The 16,290-nt window shown below is 38.8% G+C and overlaps 1 protein-coding gene across 1 annotated transcript; it reads right to left on the bottom strand.

Moving 5' to 3' along the window:
• Positions 1-1,644: 1,644 nt before the first annotated feature.
• LOC106139255 (carboxypeptidase B-like) lies at positions 1,645-7,876 on the bottom strand. The gene is made up of 8 exons (XM_013340661.2): positions 7,718-7,876; positions 7,097-7,309; positions 5,933-6,035; positions 5,631-5,732; positions 4,832-5,047; positions 4,140-4,433; positions 2,867-2,998; positions 1,645-1,866 (listed from the first exon to the last, which is right to left on the bottom strand). Exons 1-8 carry the CDS (start codon positions 7,795-7,797, stop codon positions 1,708-1,710), a joined length of 1,299 nt encoding a protein of 432 aa, XP_013196115.1. The 5' UTR covers positions 7,798-7,876; the 3' UTR covers positions 1,645-1,707.
• Between the last annotated feature and the right edge of the window lie 8,414 nt (positions 7,877-16,290).

Below are 16,290 nucleotides of genomic sequence, written 5' to 3'. Positions count from 1 at the left end.
GATGAAAAAATGTAAACATGGCGAGGCGCACGCGCACGGACAATGAAATAGAGTAGGACGGAGACTAGTGGAGTAAACGAGACAGCAACAACATAGTTGATGCGTCGGAGTTTCGTTGGCGGTTACTAAAATATAAATGTAACGGAAAGAAATTGCTGATGATGTGTAAGACAATGTTATTCGAAAAAGTTTATGTCTATTTTATTTCATTAAATGATTTTATTACTAGAAAATGATTCCGTAGTATTTTATTACACATATTTTTAAACATTTTTATTTTAGTTTTTTATTGTATTTTTAAAATATATTTTAAAATTACATACTTCTTCCTCCTGGCTTTAGTTCCAGTTGCATCCTCACCCGTCTGGAGAGGAGCCCGGGGTTTGCCTTTGACCATGGCTCCTGGATTGGGCGAGTCAGGTTTTTACACGAAGCGACTCCCATCTGACCTCCGCAACCTTTGCAGGGCAATCTAACCCGTATTGGATCGATCGTGGTTACAAATCCAGTTGCCTGAATGTGCAGGTTTCCTCACGATCTTTTCCCTCACCGTAAGAGCATCGGTTAGGAATTTTAAAATTACATTCATACCTACATAATAATCTTCCTTATCCTTTACGGGGAAGACAAGGCCAACTGTCTCAGAACAGATTGAAAGGCCTCCGCCTATATTTTAAAATAATTTGGGAACAATTCTATAAGTATCCACGTGGTATCTTTCTGTATAGTCGCTTGCTGTCATAACAGGTAAAACTGTGACAGTGTTTGTGCACGAAGCGGCAACGTCGCATTCAGGTATGTCGCACGCGCCATGGCGCCTTTTTGATTTGGTGTGGCCAGTGTAAAAAAATGCAGACAAAGTAGTAATTTATTTAGTCATTGGATGAGTGTTAATGTAAAAGTTGATGTTTTTTTTAACCATAGATCCTACTAATGTTATAATTGCGAAAGTTTGTGAGCATGTTAAAAAAAATGGATGTCAGTATGGATGTTTGTTACTCTTTCACGCAAAAACTACTGAACCGATTACGATGAAATTTGGTATGTGGGCAGCTGAAGACCCAGAATAACGCATAGGCTACTAATTGATAGCGTTTCCATGCGGACGAAGTCGCGGGCACAGCTAGTATTTAATCAATTATTGTGGGGTCTGGCAAATATATTAACTAATTTATGTAGGTAGTTTCTAGGTATGGTACATAATTATTTCCATTCAGACAGTCGGAATGAAGTGTTACATCACATTAAAGTGATTATGATATTAAGCGTTATCATGTATTAATGCCATCTGGTTCCCGGCACCAATAGGAAAATAATAGAACCACTCTATCTCTTTTCCAAGAATGTCGTAAAAGGCGACTGAGGGATGGGCTTATTTACTTGGGATGCTTCTTGTAAGCGATGAGCTAGCAACCTGTCTCTATTTGAATCTATATTCTATCATTAAGCCAAATTGCTGAGATAAAGACGTGATTAAATATATGTACCTATGTATGTCATAATACACATATGTATCGTCTTATCTCTTACGAGGTGGACAGAGCCACTAATCACAGATTACCTAAATAGGAATTGCTTAATTTGGCTGAGGTAGTAATCAAGCAATAAAGCATAAGACCCAAATATGAGAAAAAAAAACTCATAAAAGTGACACAAATCTTTTATATAAATTACTTTAAAAAGGTACAAGAAATTCAAAAACGGATTTCAAGATCTAGCTCGGTAGTAAAGGCGCGCAAGCCTGGCCGAGGCAGCTAAGCCGGCCCAGGTCTCCGTGTTGATCTGCTGGATGTAGCTCGGGGGCACCTGGAACGCGTAGGTGTATCCTGGTAACTCCAGGGTGTAGGAAAATGGGATGCCGATGCGCTGAAAAGAGAAGGTTGTGGTGATTTTTTTATCTTGTCTCTCTAAAGTGCCGTGTGGCTCCCGGCACCAATACAAAAAAGAATAGGACCACTCCATCACTTTACCATGAATGCCGTAAAAGGCGACTAAGGGATAGGCTTACAAACTTGGGATTCTTTTATAGGCGATGGGCTAGCAACCTGTCACTTGTTGAATCTCAATTCTATCTTTAAGCCAAATAGCTGAACGTGGCCATTCAGTCTTTTCAAGAATGTTGGCTCTGTCTACCCCGCAAGGGATATAGACGTGACCCTATGTAGGTATGTATGTCTCTCTAAAGTTACACTGATGTAGATACGAATACCAAGCTAGCATGTACCAATGATTCTTAACTGAGATACGTACATTAGTTCGAGTGCAAACTGATTCTCTTACCATGCCGTGTGGTTCCTGGCACCAATAAAAAAAAGAATAGGACCACTCCATCTCGTTCCCATGGATGTCGTAAAAGGCGACTAAGGGATAGGCTTATAAACTTGGGATTCTTCTTTTAGGCGATGGGCTAGCAACCCGTCACTATTTGAATCTCAATTCTATCGTTAAGCCAAATAGCTGAACGTGGCCATTCAGTCTTTTCAAGACTGTTGGCTCTGTGTACCCCGCAAGGGATATAGACGTGACTATATGTAGGTATGTATGTCTCTCTAAAGTTACACTGATGTAGACACGAACACCAAGCTAGCATGTACCAATGATTCTTTACTGAGATACGTACCTTAGTTTGAGTGCCAACTGATTCTCTTATGGTGAGGGAAAACGTCGTGAAGAAGCCTGAACATTAAGGTTAGGTTTACCTTCAAAGGTTATGGAAATCAGATGGAAGTCGCTTCATTTACAAATCTGACTCACCCAATCCAGAATCATGGTTCATCCACGGCTCCTCTCCAGAAAGGTGAGGATATAACCGAGGATAACGCTAAGAGGAAGAAAAAAAGACTGTTAAAGTCTGGAGGATCATTACCTGGCCATAGTCCTGAGCGCTTCCAGAAGTTGGATACAAGAGGATCGCACTATTGCCGACCCTGTAGTAGCGCGCTTGAGGCAACTTGAGGGCATCTATGGCTGCTCCCATCGCTGCACCCACGTGGAAAATCTGGAATAACAAAATTCAAAAATTCAAAATTCAAAATTCAAAATTTTATATTCATTATTATAGGATACTAAAGCCTAGAATAGCCAAATAGCTGAACGTGGCCTATCAGTCTTTACAAGACTGTAGGCTCTGTCTGCCCCGCAAGGGATATAGACGTGAACATATATGTATATATATATATATAGGATACTATTATATCGCTTAATAATTGTCGTATGGTTTAACAACTTGGTTGACGTCAAATAAATTACTTAAAAACTAAGTTTACTGCCGCTTCCAAGGCGTCAGTGCAGAAGAAGCGGTAACAAACTGCACTGCAGCATTTTCTTCAACAACGTCAACTTCACAATATTAATATTAACAGGATACTATATATATATATATATATATATATATACGATACCATATTTTTTTTGTAATGTATGTATTTTGTCAGTATGCATGTGCAAAGTGCACCACCAACTTAAAGTTTTTTTTCTGTTTGGTCAGCTGGTTGACTGGTAGAGAATGCCAAACGGCATTAAGTCCGCCTTTTGTACGTTTTTGTTTTTTGTGTAATAAAGTTTAAATAAATAAATACTATTCAGTGATGGAACCGAAGGAAATCAGGGTAGAGAGCGAAATGTTGAAGACTGCATCATGTGCAGCTGTATTAATTAGTGATGGAATTGAGATGCTAAATTAAAAGTTTTTAGCCCATCGCCTAAAAGAGGAATCGCTAGTTTATAAGCCTTTCAATATATTTTTTTTAATATTTTGAGTTTGACCTCAATCTACCTGGTGGTAATTAAGACGAGGCCTAAGGTAGTGCATGCAAGCTCAATTAATGTCTCTTCACTGTTGCCTTGAAAATCCCCAAGTAGTATGCATGGGGAAGAGAGATGCAGTCAATTAATTTACCTTCAGAATCTGCATGAGTAAATACTATCTTTTTACCAGAACCAGCATGCTTAATGGTATAGGAAATAAAAAGTCCAAATATGAAAAAAAAATGTGGGGTTTAGTGAATTCTTAACTGTTTTTCCCTCTCTCCTGGTCCCATTCTTGAACTGCAGGTAACCACACCAATCATTCGTTAATGTGCTAATCACGATCAGAGAGACGCTAATTTATACGTAAAAGAAACTCCTCTTAGCCTTACCTGCAAGCTATTAGCCGGCAAGGTTGTATCACCAAACCCATACAGCAACCAATTTCCATGACTGTGTATGTTCAGATACATCTGAATCCTCTCCAGATATTCAAACATGATGTCCCTGACGTATCTGGTCTCTGGCTCTGAGAACGGCTCGGTTCCTGGATAGTCCTGAGCACAAGGGTTGGCAGAGACTCCTATCGTATTGAAGGCGACATCGAAGTTTCTATTTGCGTCTACTCCGTAGCAAGTGACGCTGACGCTCTCGTTGTAAGACCGAGTTCTTCGCCAGAGGCGTTCCTGTGAGACGGAAAAAGGGGTTTATTGTTGAGCAGAAAAATAAATGAAGAGCGTATCGAGTTTTAACTGTTAGCTTCAAAAGAAGAGCAATTTTGGTTGAGAATTGAGTTAGTGGAGCCTTCCAGGTGATGGGTTCTTTAAGGGTTTACCTTGCATACCGCTATGGGTTTCAAACCATCTGATTTGAATTTTTGTCTTCTAACGAAGTTAGCAAATTAATATTGTCGCTTTTATTCTAAGATCACTAAAAAGTGATACTCCGAATTGTACCTGCACTTCACGAAAGTATATAACACTATGCATAGCAATAATTATTTGTAGAAATAAGCTTATCCATCGATTACGAAATTCAATTTCTCAAGCTTTATCGATGACTTGAACCTTCGAACTAGACTTACATAATCGCGGCTGTACTCAAAACCATCAGGATTCACAATGGGCAGTATAATCCAGTCGATGTCTTCCAGCAGATCCCTGTCTTCAGTCCGCAGATCCTCTACCAGCCTGTGAATGGTGTACAAAGCCACAGGAGTGGTCACCCATTCTCGGGCGTGGATCGTCGCATCTAAGAAGTAGATGGGCTTGGACGTGTCTGTGAAGTTTGTGGTCGATATCTGAAATGAAGGTAATTATTTCAGCTGTGTGGTCAAAGTTAACAAACATTAGTACTCTGTTTAAATGCCTTGGGCGTTGATGATTCGTAATAATCAGAAGTAGACACCCACGTTAGAATCACAATGTAGCGATGCAGTTGGAACTCTTTTTTGCGAATATTGAATGGTAACTGATTTTTTTACGGACCACGTAGAGCGTTGGTGGTTGAATCGGTAAGGTGTCTGGTCAAAACGCGGTTGCGCATAAAGGCACCGGTTCGAATCCCACCGAAGCCATGTACCTATGTTAAAAACTGGATTGCACAAAAAAATGTACAAAAGGCGGACTTAATGCCGTTTAGCATTCTCTACCAGTCTACCAGCTGACCAAACAGAAAAACTTTTGTACATTAACTTATGGTCTTACGATGACGGATAACATCGTGAGGAAACCCGCACACTTAAGCAACTAAATCTGTGACTGTGATCAAAGCTAGATTAGAGTCTGATTCATGCACACTTGGATCGTGATAATTCCTAGAGAATATCAGTACGATGATGACAAAATTTAGCCGACTACAGTGATTAAAAGAGCTCAAACTACCTTCAAATATTTGACGTCGCGACCTTCGTAGCTGGGTCCAGCGGTGACCAAAGTCGCCAGGTCCGGATATTGAGCTGCTATGTACTCCAAGTAATCGTTTACCTGAAATCAAAAATGGTCATAAAATTGGTCATTGGTGAATCTTTGGACAAATGTCCTAGCCCCTTTTGACACTTGACCAAAGACAGGTTCGATGTATTGGTGAGTCATATACGTCCACAATACGAAAGTGTATCCTTTTCTATGTAGCCCACTGTACATAAATCACATTGAAGAGGTAACTGGGATAAATTGAGACTCACCTCCGCATAACTCGGATAGTTCTCGAAAGGTACAATTCTGGAGTTTCTTAGGAGTTGAGACTTTCTCCATTCAGCAATTTGTTCGTCGAATTCTTCAAACATCCTGCAATAAATGATGTAAATATTTAAAATTCCAGTTAGATATAGGTACCTGTTAAATCATATGTGCTGTGTGGTTTCCGGCACCAATGTAAAAAAGAATAGGGCTCCATCTCGTTCCCATGGATGTCGTAAAAGGCGACTAAGGGATAGGCTTATAAAAAGATCGCATCGAATATAGGCGATGGGCTAGCAACCTGTTACTATTTGAATCTCAATTCTATCATCGAGCCAAAAAGCTGAACGTGGCCTGTCAGTCTTTTCAAGACTGTTGGCTCTGTCTAGCCCGCAAGGGATATAGACGTGACTAGGTATATATATGTAAATCATATTGTTTCAAGAGCGGCACGTTGAGACAAAAAAATTCCACTTGTCACGTCCCATGTCAAGAGTACCCCAAACCGACGAGTTTGCATGAATAGAGTTATGAATATGGATAAAGCGCAAGAAGTGTGCAGGGATCGTGGCAAGTGGAAAGATGTGGTTTCTGCCTACCTCTCCGGGAAAAAGGCGTGATTCATGTATGTATGCCACGTCTCAAATTGATCAAGGTCAACTTGTCTATTCAATCATTTCAATATTCTTTATTATGCTTGTATAAGTTGCATGTGCCGTGTGGTTTCCGGCACTTTGGAATAAAACCACACCATACCTTTCCCGTGGATGTCGAAAAGACGACTAAGGCACGGCTCATAACTTGGGATTCCAATCGTAGGTGATAAACTAGCAACCTGTTCCATTCATTAAGCCGTACAGCTGAACGTTGTCCTTTTAAGATTGTTGGCTCTGTCTAAACCGCAAGGGATATTCACATGACCATAAGTTTGAACTTCGCATGATTTTTTAAAAAAGAAATACTGACTACGACTACGCGACTAAGGGATAGGCTTACAAACTTGAGATTCTTTGTTTAGGCGATAGGCTAGCAACTTGTCACTATTCGAATCTCAATTCTATCTTAAAGCCGAATAGCTGAACGTGGCCTATCAGTCCGCTCAGGACTGTTGGCTCTGTCTACCCCGCAGGGGATATAGACGTGATTATATGTATGTATGAAATACTGACCTGGCCACATCTGGGTGTCGCAGCGCATGCGCAATGCCATGGTCATCCAGGATGTTCAGGAAGGCTTGTTCCTGTTCCGGGGTGACCCTGATGATGTAGTCCCTGTCTGGGGGTGCTCCATGTTCCCACACGTCCAGTTCCAGGCTCGTCTCCAGCTGGTGGATCAGGGTGTTCTCATTTTCAGTCGTTACTGATACGCGGTGGACTGAGTGCCTTGAAACATTTTAAGTATATAACTAAATGATAAGGGTTTAATGGAATAGCATCCCTCTTTTCGTGAAAGGCGAGTCAAGGAAAAGGCACATCTATGTAGCGCAGTTTTAATCAAGATTTAATATAGTGCCGTGTGGTTCCCGGCACCAATAAAAAAAACAGAATAGGACCACTCCATCTCTTCCCCATGGATGTCGTAAAAGGCGACCAAGGGATAGGCTCACAAACTTGGGATTCTTTTTAGGCGATGGGCTAGCAACCTGTCACTATTTGGATCTCAATTCCATCATTAAGCCAATTAGCTGAACGTGGCCATTCAGACTTTTCAGGACTGTTGGCTCTGTCTACCCCGCAAGGGATGTAGACGTGACCATATGTATGTATGTATGTTATTTAGACAAGAGATACCTGGAGTAAATATCATGTTTCCCAGCCAACGAGGCACCAAGACAAGCTCCAAGCAAAAACACAACATTTAAGGGCACCATGACACCGCCTCTTACATATATCACGGACTGAATGACTATGATCCCATAAATGTATCAATACGGTTTTATTTATCGCACGATAAAACATTTTCGATATTGTTATAGCTATTTTATGATTATACGTATATAGTAATGGGGTTTGTGTGTCTGTCTGGATATTGTTATACATACATAGATACGTATAATCTTCTAGCGAGGAAGACAGAGCCAGTATTCTTAAAAATACTGTAAGACCACGTTCAGCTGTTTGGTTTAATGATAGAATTGAAAGTCATATAGGTATAGTGAGAGGTTGCTAGCCCGTCGCCTAAGAGAAGAATACCAAGTTTGTAAGCCCTTAGTCACCTTTTACGTCATCCATGGGAGTGGCCCTATTAATAAACTTAGAATTCTCTTGTAGGCGATGGGAAATCTGTCAATTTTCGTATCTAAATATCCATCGTAAAGCCGTACGGCTTTACTTGGCTTTTCGATCTTTTCAAGACTGTTGGCTCTGTCTACCCCGCAAGGGATATAGATGTCATTTAATGAATGAATGAATGAAACCCAAAGGTAAAACATAGCTCCAAATAAAAACACTGGTGTAGGCCGTATCAATTATCACTCAGACAATGTTATCAATCGCTAATTAGTGTACTTATATAATAATCTTTGCTATCTACAAATGTGTGTAACGTTAAACAAATATTTTTTTCCATTTTGTCATGACATAGCAAATATGTCGTTTTATAAACTGTAAAGAAAATAAAAATAAACAATTTGAAAAAAGTATTGTAACATACTGTCGCTTCCGGTAGGTACTGCAAATGGAAACTCTGTATCTCTGTTAGTTGTAAAAGGCGATTAAGAGAAAAGGTATATTCATTTTCCATGCAGCTAAGAAAAAACCGTTGGGTATCTTTAGAGAAGGACTAATAAACATATTAACCACTAGTAATGTCTACAACAGGTAAAAAGAGGTAGAAAGAGAAAGAGGTAGTCTCTGCCTGCTTCGGGAAAGAGGCGTGATTTTATGTATGTAAGTATGTATGTTTGTCTACAATATAAAGGAGAAAAACATGATATACCTCTTTTTCTTCCTCCTGGCTTTAGTCCCGGTTGCATCCTCACCACTCTGGAGCCCGGGGTATGCCTTTGACAATGGATCCTGGATTGGGTGAGTCGGGTGTTTACATCGAAGCGACTCCCGTCTGAACTCCGCAACCTTTGCAAGTAAACCTAACCCATTGTTACACATCCAGTTGAATGTGCAGGTTTCCTCACGATGTTTTCCCTCACCGTAAGAGCATCAGTTAGTATTCAAACTAATGTACAAAACTTTGAAAATAGTCATTGGTATATGGCCGAGGTGGGATTTGAACCTGTGCCTTTCTGCGCATTACGCATTTTAACCGAGCGCCTTACCAATTCCACCAACGACGCTCTGTACATATTCTGATGAAAATGTCTGCATATTTTTTGCGTCATCAACCAATAATGCAATTACATGAGTAAAGGGTACTCTTAACCAAATTTTTTTATAAAACGACTCGATTCTATCAAACATATGGTCACGTCTATATCCCTTGCGGGGTAGACAGAGCCAACAGGCTTGAAAAGACTGAAAGGCCATGTTCAGCTATTTGCCTTAATGATAGAATTGAGATTCAAATAGTGCTAACCCATGGCCTAAAAAAGAATCCCAAGTTTGCAAGCCTATTCTATCAAAACATCCTTTAGTCTACCCTTTCCCCTTTACGCGTGCCTTGTATTAGCTTTAAAATCTTCATTTAGAAATGCCTTTAACTTCGTAAAATGGAGAGCAGGCATTATCGTTTGTAATTTCAAAGTCGTTAAAACTTTTTCGGGTGGTTGACGTTCTTTCATTACCGGTGTATTATTATCATTATTCCTAGAATCTATTGCCAACTTTGCGGGTTTGTGAAACGAATGAAACCGATTATCGATGATGTTAAATACAATAACGTCTTTTCGTCTGGGGTTGCTAAGACAAGTCTTGGGAAAAAGTTATCAGATCTCCCATAATGTCTAACTCAGAAAAGCAGTTCAAGTAATTTCCTTATACATTTTTTTACTTAGCAAAACTATTAAATCGCAGAGAGCATAAATATCACGTATATATAATTAAGAGTTTGCAGAAGGACAGACAATACGTTTCATCCCGGTAAAAGCTATAGTTCCCATGGAATTGGCCATCCCATATTATTTTATAATTGCGATGCCCAACAGGATTCATATTGTACATACATACATATGGTCACGTCTATATCCCTTGCGGGGTAGACAGAGCCAACAGACTTGAAAAGACTGAATGGCCACGTTCAGCTATTTGGCTTAATGATAGAACTGAGATTCAAATAGTGACAGGTTGCTAGCCCATCGCCTAAAAGGGGAATCCTAAGTTTATAAGCCTATCCCTTAGTCGCCTTTTACGACATCCATGGGAAAGAGATGGAGTGGTCCTATTCTTTTTTGTAATGGTGCCGGGAACCACACGGCACTACGTTCATATTGTACCTATTTATAATCAGTTACTGTAAATCAACTGATGTACTTTATGATATACAATAAAGATTTTGAATTTGAATTTTAAAAACCTGTATTCTTTTGTAAGTGGCGCTAAATTCGTCGCATTTTTGTTAGATGGCGTTACATTCAAATTCGTCGCTCCTTGAAAATGGCGCTGAATTCAGGCAAGCGAGTAAAAGTTAGTTGATTTATAAAATTCAAAATCGTACGCATCGCTATGTTATGGAGCTACAAAATTTATCAAATGTGAATAATTATAAAAGTAGATAATACTGCATTATCACGTTCTTATCGCTTATCTTAAGAATTACTCTTATAACATAACGTAATCCTTTTGATTATACTCTGAGACGTCAGTGCTGAAATGATAAAAAAATTAAAACTAGTTTTTCGTTATCTTCAATGCTAGTTTGAGGTAGAGAAGAAATGATTTCTCTATTACCTTTGCGTACAGATAGTAAAATTAAATTAGATATTATTTTAATTAGATGTGCCGTGTGGTTCCCGGCACCAATATAAATAAGAATAGGACCACTCCGTCTCTTTTTCATGGCTGTCGTAAAAAGCGACTAAGGGACAGGATTATAAACTTGGGAATCTTTTAGTCGATGGGCTAGTAACTTATCATTATTTGAATACCATTTCTATCATTAAGAGCCTATTAGCTGAACGAGGCCTATCAGACTTTCAAGACTGCTGGCTCTGTCTACCCCGCAAGAGATATAGACGGGATTATATATGAATGAATGAAAACATAAAAAAAAACGAAATGGATATAAAAGAAAAGGAGTAGGTAGTCCTATTCGTTTTTTTTATTGGTGCCGGTAACCACACGGTATGAATTAATACAATTTGACTCTATAGAACTTACAAGAGGTTATTAAGAAATGGTTGTTCTCCTGTTATATACATACATACATACATATGGTCACGTCTATGTCCCTTGCGGGGTAGACAGAGCCAACAGTCTTGAAAAGACTGAATGGCAACGTTCAGCTTTTTGGCTAAATCATAGAATTGAGATTCAAATACTGACAGGTTGCTAGCCCGTCGCCTAAAAAAGAATACCAAGTTTGTAAGCCTAAACCTCCATCTCTTTCTCCTGTTATTTGACTCGTATAATCGGAAAGTTGGTAAAGCCAAGGTGGAAGAAACCCATTACATCATTAAATTACACATTCCAACCGTCCAGATGTGACCAACACAGAGTATTTGTCAGAAAACATACGAAATCTTAAGCCGATTTTAGAAATGCCCTAGACTTATATCTTAATAGACACCGCAAGAGAATAAAGGTAGTGTGGTCGAAAGGATACGTACATACATATAATCACGTCTATATCCCTTGCGGGGTAGACAGAGCCAACAGTCTTGAAAAGACTGAATGGCTACATTCAGCTATTTGGCTTCAAGATAGAATTGGGATTCAAATAGTGACAGGTCGCTAGCCCATCGCCTAAAAGAAGAATCACAAGTATGTATATAAGCCTACCCCTTAGTCGCCTTTTACGACATCCATGGGAAAGAGACGGAGTGGTCCTATTCTTTTTTCTATTGGTGCCGGGAACCACACGGAAAGGAGGATAAAAGGTCTTTAGGATTAAGGATTAGATAAACAGATAATTTATTTAATAAATTTCCTACATACACAATTTACAATGGTATAAATTGGTAGTATATTAAGACTCTATCTTGTCTTTATAGAAAGCGTTTACAAGAGAAAACATTTAATAACTATGTTTCTGTATATTATATATATCAAGGCTGGTATAATGTAAACGTTAAAAAATTGCCAACTCTAATCTAATAGAAAAAAAGGGTCACTTGTCTGTATATAGTGATTCCTACTTTTCGACTTAATTCTCTAATTGTAGACTTGTATTGTGTATCGCCTTATATACACTACGTTAACAAACATACATACATATAGTAACATCTACATCCCTTCCGGGGTAAACAGAGCCAACAGTCTTAAACAACTGACATGACCACGTCCAGCTGTTAGTCTAAATGATAGAATTGAGTTTCAAATAATGACAGGTTGCTAGCCCATCGCCTAAAAGAAGAATCCCAAGTTTACAAGCCTATCCCTTACTCGCCTTTTACGATATCCATGGGAAAGAGATGGAGTGGTCAAATTCTTTTTTTCTATTGATGCCGGGAACCACACTACGATAACACAAATGTAAAAATAGAATAGCGTTACTATTTGTCTATTAAAAGGAGTAAAAATATTTGCCTTGTATAATTGGGAGCATAGTTATCTGTAAAATTTTATCATCTTAGCCCGTCATTATATATATTCGACAGCTTCTATAATGCATCGGTAGCGCGCGGGATCCCTTTCATTCGACAAATTTTTTTTTCCTATTTTAGTTTGGCATAACGAGTTACGCGTACTATTTTTTGTCATAATAGTTTTTTGGCATAATTGATTTTGGCATACTATTTCAATAGGCATAAATTTAGTTTAGACTAAGAAGATAGATGGCCGCGGTGAAACGATGAGATTGAGGTATCACAAGTGGGTGGGGGCACTCAAGAAATGGGTGGTTAGGTTAGGTTAGGTTAGTATGCCTAAAAAGTTATGCCAAATAATATTATGCGTAACAAATATTAGACTAAACAAAGGTATACCATAGAAAATTATGACACAAAATTTTATGCTTATAGATAGAGAACCGTAGCGCGCTTGTCTGTGTCATGATTCGAATTCCGGCCAAGGCATGATGAGGAACGAACTTTTTTCTGATTGACCTGGGTCTAGGGTAAATGGTGACATTGATAACGTGTGTATAGTCTAAATCTTTATATCAAAGATCTCACGGATTGTAGCATAAATGCAACCTCTGACTGTAATGTCGTGTGGTTCCCCGGGATCATGTCGAGCCTAATCTATCATTCTTGCTACAGATTTTTATCTATATAAGTATTTATTATAAAATATAGTGTCGTTAAGACATCATCTCGTAACACAAGTCTTTAACTTACTTCAAGGCTAAGTAAATCTGTGTAATTTGTCCTATATATTATTTTTTTATACTTTTTAAAAGGAGAGATGCGATTTATTAAATCTTGCACATAGACTCGTTTTTAGTGGAATTTTGCTCATAACTAGAGTAGACTATACTAAAACTGTTTTTTGCACCACAAAAACTAAACACATAGGCTGCTTTCTCTTTAGAAATTCTCACGGGAGTGAAATCCTGGGCAAAATTCTAGAGAACTGTTAAATAAACTTGATACCTAGGTCTTAAATAAATTAAATTTATTTATGTTAACAATACTACATTGCATTCGAATACACTACTTAAAACTTGTCACTAAGATTAAATCACTTAGTATTATTTAGATTATTTAAGGAGTTAGGTACATCTGTTCCCAACTATCAAATGGTAACGACATTAAATTAAAAATCATATTAAGACTTAAACAGAAAATATATTACAAATAAAATGTAATAAAAATAATAATGATATATATGTACACACATATATTAAATAAATATATATATATGTAGCGGGAGCGATGATTCGGCTCGACCGCCACCAAAGGGAAGATCTTCCGCCAGGCTAGGTGTTATGCCTGGGGAACCGCGGCTCCCACGATGTTGAGTCGGAGGTTGTATATATAGCTCCAATCCGTGAAATCTTTGAAATCGCGATTTAGTTTCTTCGCTGCTATTGGTTGAGCGCGTCGATTTCTTCGAGACGATTGACAGTTGTTGTGTGATTTGATGTTTGTGACGAGTGGCGTAGAGATGTCGCCACAGTACTCCTCCCCAAGACCGGAGGTCTGAAGTCTTGATCTTGCTGTGCAATCTGTGCTTCAGTTGTAGCTTGCAAGTGCCAGTTGTCTTCCAGTGAGTCGGAAGTTGCTCGAAGTCCTAGTGAGTCAGGAGTGAGCTGTTGCGTTGCTCGTAGTCTGCGTTGAGTCGAGACAGTAGAGAGCGAAGTCGATTTGTTGGCGCCGAGAGAAATCGTGCAGAGCTGCCACGCTGGAGAGAAGAGCGGCCGTCGAAGAGATCCAGGCGTGGGCTGCGGTAGATGCGTCGGTCGCCGAAGTCGATGAGAGTGAGTGCGGGTGGAGACAGGACCAGGAAGCTCGGTGAGTCGGCTGCGATGGACCTGCTGCGATACCCAGTTGCTGGCTTGCTGTGAGACTGCTTGCAGAGTGAGGAGTGATGCTGAGGATTGGAGTTGATGATGATGGAGAAGGTTGCTTCCAATCACGTCGGGGTCACCACTGTTAGTCTGCTACTATTATGTCTATATCGAATGATTAACTTCACTGTCTCTAAGGTAATCACTTTCCAGGTAATGTTTAGAAGGATTTAGTGTTCCAGTAAAACAACTCAATGCAGTTCACGAAAGCTTCGCTTATATTGGTACCGAAATTATAATTAGCACATACAGTACATAGAGAAAACGAAAGATAAAGTTCACATAACACAAATTACACAGAGTATAGAAGTACAGGTTATATGTGTTGTGTTGGTCGGTAGGCCGACACGGGACGACTGGCTCTACTTAGCTATCGGCTACAGGAATGCTGATTTGGCGCAAATGCCTGAGTGTGTACACCCCTACATATATATATATATATATATATATATATATATATATAAATATATAAATATACAAACTCATTTATAAATATCATAAACCATTTGCGTCATCACATCACAAAACATTGGCAACCTGGCTTGAAGATGCATCAAATAGCACTCAAACCAGGAAGCTAAAGAAAAATGCATTTTTCTCAAAGGGTAAAACAAACATAGAGTGAACCAAATAAAACAAATAAAAAAAAAATAAAAAAAAAAACACGAACTTATCAACACAATTTAAAAACAATACAAAATTAACAGTAGCTCAGCAGTTCGTCAATTTCGCAAGGGTTTTCACAACACTCCGTCGCCACACCTTGCCTTTTCGATCTGAACTCTCCGAGGGCCCTTAACTTAGGGAACATCAAGGCTAAACTGCTCTTCAAATGCTCCACACTGTCCAAAGATCTCTTCGATACTCTTTCTTCTTCAACATTCGGACACAAGGTGGCTAACGATAAAGCCAGCCGACGTCCACAGAAATACTGCTTCGAGGTCAATACTGAAGAAATTGCGATGATTACAAAAATTGTAACAATCTGGATCTTCATGATTGATGTTATTGCTTTTACTGGTGAACTTTTAATGTGTCCGGGTTTAGGGGCTGTGGTATTTTATACTCTGGAATAGTCGATTAATATTCGAATAAGATGTGTGGGTACACCTCTTCCAGGTCAGGTAACTTCAGGAATTCGCACGCAATATCTGGTATCCAAATGCGAAGACTGATCTTGACGTCTTCTTTTAAGTAATTACAATTACTAATGAGTTATATCCCCGTCGTGTCAAACCCTTTCTGAATGTGTTATTATTAGACTTTATTTTTGAGATATGAGGAACAAACTAAAGTTCATAACGACTAAAACGAAACTTATAAACGAATGGTAATGAACGGTCCACATTAGACTCTGAGCTGACTCGCTTGATAAACATTAATAAATTACCGTCCAGAACTCGCCAAGAACAGCAGATTAACAAATGCCACAATTAGTTATCAAACTAATTATAATGAGACGGACATCAACAAATAAGTTTATTCTTTAGAGTGGTAAGTTGTGAGAAAGTTATTGAAATTGATTTATTTAAAATTAGTGCCGTGTGGTTCCCGGCATTAATATGAAAATAATAGGACCACTGTATCGTTTTCCTATGGATTTCGTAAAAGGCGACTAAGGGATAGGTTCATAAATTTTGTATTCGTAAGAATATGTTTTAAGACCGTTGACTCTGCCTATCCCGCAAGGGATACAGACGTGGCTAAATGTATACACAACAAAAAATATCAATTAAATTGGTCCAGAGATTTTGAGTTACTTCGTTAAAAATAAAAACGTAAATTTTTATCTCTATATTAG

The sequence above is a fragment of the Amyelois transitella genome, chromosome 22, assembly GCF_032362555.1.
Source record: "Amyelois transitella isolate CPQ chromosome 22, ilAmyTran1.1, whole genome shotgun sequence".
NCBI classification, from domain to species: domain Eukaryota; kingdom Metazoa; phylum Arthropoda; class Insecta; order Lepidoptera; family Pyralidae; genus Amyelois; species Amyelois transitella.
The sequence above is the reverse complement of the archived record's forward strand: the minus strand, read 5'-3'. Positions and strand labels throughout refer to the sequence as shown.